At 59.8% G+C, this 2,949-nt stretch overlaps 1 protein-coding gene across 1 annotated transcript; it reads left to right on the plus strand.

The window, feature by feature from the left end:
* Window positions 1-532: 532 nt before the first annotated feature.
* Window positions 533-2,930, plus strand: LOC113962762 (U5 small nuclear ribonucleoprotein 200 kDa helicase-like; the record flags this gene model as incomplete). The annotated part of the gene is made up of 4 exons (XM_027673519.1): window positions 533-672; window positions 1,203-1,366; window positions 1,987-2,158; window positions 2,738-2,930. Coding segments are annotated over exons 1-4 (574 nt in total), but the record flags the coding sequence as incomplete, so codon positions are not given.
* Window positions 2,931-2,949: the final 19 nt, after the last annotated feature.

Here is a 2,949-nt window from a genome sequence, read left to right on the forward strand (position 1 = left end):
AGGGCCAGGCCGGCATGGCCGGCGGGCACCATTCCAGGCGCTGGCATTAGCACTGCTCCACTAATTAGCGGGGCAGAGATAACGAGGGCGCAGCGTCCGCGGCACGCGTGGAGGAACCCACGGGGCACAGAGCACCAGGCTGTGGCATCGGGAGCAGGACAGACCCCCGGGAGGAGCAGAGGGGCTGGCAGGGCCGGCAGCATCTCGCGAGGCCATCACGTCTCCCCTCACCGCGGAAGGGGCGGGGCCAGGAGCAGGTGGCGTGGCTTACTCGGGAACAGCCAATAGGAAGCGGTGGACGGAGAGCTGCCCCCGCCCCTGCCCCGCCCTTGCGTTTTCAAACCTCCGCCCCACCCACACATCTGCTGGCCAGTCAGAGCGCGGCGGGCGAGCAGATAGACCAATCATAGCCATTTCTCGGTGCCGGGGGGGCGGGGTGTAGCCCACACCAACCAATCAGAGTGGGGCGGGCGCGGCCTTGCGCTCCCGGAGTGCAGACGCTTTTCCGGGTCAGGCGGAAACGGCGGCGCGACCCGGAAGTTCCGGCGCGGCGGCGGCGCGGCCTCGTCCGGCCCCGGCTCCGGTTCTGACCCTAGTCCCGGCCTCGGCCCCCATCTCGGCCCCACTATGGCGGACGTGACCGCCCGGAGCCTGCAGTATGAGTACAAGGCGGTGAGTGCGGGCCCAGTGCCGTGAATCCTCCCCCGGTATCGTCAACCCCCCTCAGCGCCACGGTGGGACCCTTTGACCCACCTCAGCCCCTCCTTCGGGACTCCCCCGCCCCCCCCCCGCCCCAGGTTGGGACCCATTTCGGGATCCCCAGGCCCCCCCCTAACCCATGGAGGGACCCCTCCAGCCCCCTCATCCCCTTGGTGGGATCTCCAGTGGGACCCCCTGACTCCCTCAGTCCCATTTCAGGACCCCCTGACCCTCCTCGGCTGCACATTTGGGACCCCTGGTGCCCCTGAGCCCCATTTCAGGACCCTCAGCCCTATAGGTGGACCTGTTTCAGGACCCCCCTGACCCTTCTCAGCCCTATTTTGGAACCTCCTGACCCCCCTCAGCCCCATTCTGGGACCCCTCCCAGTTCCTCTCAGACCCATTTCAGGATCCCCATTCCCCTGAGTCCTATTCCAGGGTCTCCCTGCTCCCCCCCCCAGCCCCATTTCAGGGCTCCCCTGATCCTGTTCTCCGTCCTCCAGAACTCCAACCTGGTGCTCCAAGCCGACCGGTCCCTGATCGATCGCACACGCCGGGATGAGCCTACAGGGGAGGTGCTGTCACTGGTGGGGAAGCTTGAGGGGACCCGCATGGGAGACAAGGCCCAGAGGACCAAACCCCAGATGCAGGAGGAGAGAAGAGCCAAGTGAGCGGGAGCTGGGCCTGGAATGGGAATTCCTGTCCCCAAATGGGATTTTGGGGGGTCACAGAAAGGTTTGGGGTGGGAGGGACCTTAAAGACCATTGACCTGACACCAGAGCAAGGTCCAGCCTGGCCTTGGGCACTGCCAGGGATCCAGGGGCAGCCACAGCCTCTCTGGGAATTGCATCCTACCCCCTCCCCACCTTCACAGGGAGGAATTTCTTCCCCATATCCCACTCAAATCTCCCCTTTTCCAGTGGGAAGCCATTCCCCCTTGTTCTGTTCCTCCATCCCTTGTTTAAAGTCCCTCTCCTAGAGCCTCTTTGGGCACTGGAAGGGGCTCCAAGGTCTCCCTGGACCTTTCTCTTCTCCAGTGTTGGGAATATTTGGAGGTGGAAAACCTTGTGATGGTGTGAGCACAGGGCTGGAGACCAAACCCCACCAACATGGAAGTCAGAAACACATCATTTTCTCCACTTGGAGTCACTTGCTCTGTGTTAGGAACTGAAAATCACAGAGGAGAAATTAAAATTAATCAGTTTTATCCCTTTATTTTTGAAATTAAGAAGCCCTGTGGTACTTTCTGGCTCTGACTCCATGTCCCACTCATGCTCCTGTCCGCAGGAGGAGGAAGAGGGACGAGGACAGGCACGACATCAACAAGATGAAGGGCTACACTCTGCTGTCCGAGGGCATCGATGAGATGGTTGGGATCATCTACAAACCTAAGACCAAGGAGACCCGTGAGACCTATGAGGTCCTGCTGAGCTTCATCCAGGCAGCCCTGGGGGACCAGGTGAGGCTGGGATCGCAGCCTGGGTTAGAGAGATCCAGCCCTTGGATTGGTTAATCTATGCCTGTCATCCCATGGGTTCATGGAGATATAGAATGGTTTGGGTTGGAGGAACAAGATCATCCTATTCCACCCCTTGCCATGGGCAGGGACACCTTCCATAGACCACGTTGCTCCAAGCCCCGTCCAACCTGGCCTGGAACACTTCCAGGGACCCAGGGACAACCAGTATTTCTTCCCAATATCCAATCTAAACTAGCACATGGAATGGTTTGCCTCGGCAGGGACCTTAAAGACCATCCAGTTCCGTGGGCAGGGACACCTTCTGCTAGGCCAGGTTACTCCAAGGCCTGTCCAACCTGGCCTTGGACTCTTCCAGGGATCCAGGGGCATCCACAGCTTCTCTGGGCATCAAGAAAAGTTGTCCTTCCCTTTTTTTTCCTCTGTTGGTGCTGCTTTGGGGCTTGGGGATGTTCCAATGGTGGTTTCATTGTGCTGAAGTGGTTCTTTGGTACTTGGGGGGCCCAGAAAAATTCAAGACTTTTTCCATATTGAATTCCCTGCTTGTCACCCCTTTCCCAGCCCCGGGACATCCTTTGTGGGGCAGCTGATGAGGTCCTGGCTGTGCTGAAGAATGAGAAGCTGCGGGACAAGGAGCGTCGGAAGGAGATCGACCTCCTGCTGGGCCAGACGGACGACACGCGGTACCACGTCCTGGTGAACCTGGGCAAGAAAATCACCGACTATGGGGGGGACAAGGAGATCCAGAACATGGGTACGGGGCTTCTCTGGCA

The sequence above is a fragment of the Neopelma chrysocephalum genome, unplaced genomic scaffold (genome assembly GCF_003984885.1).
Source record: "Neopelma chrysocephalum unplaced genomic scaffold, ASM398488v2 Primary Assembly neopelma1_184927, whole genome shotgun sequence".
Taxonomy (NCBI): Eukaryota; Metazoa; Chordata; class Aves; order Passeriformes; family Pipridae; genus Neopelma; species Neopelma chrysocephalum.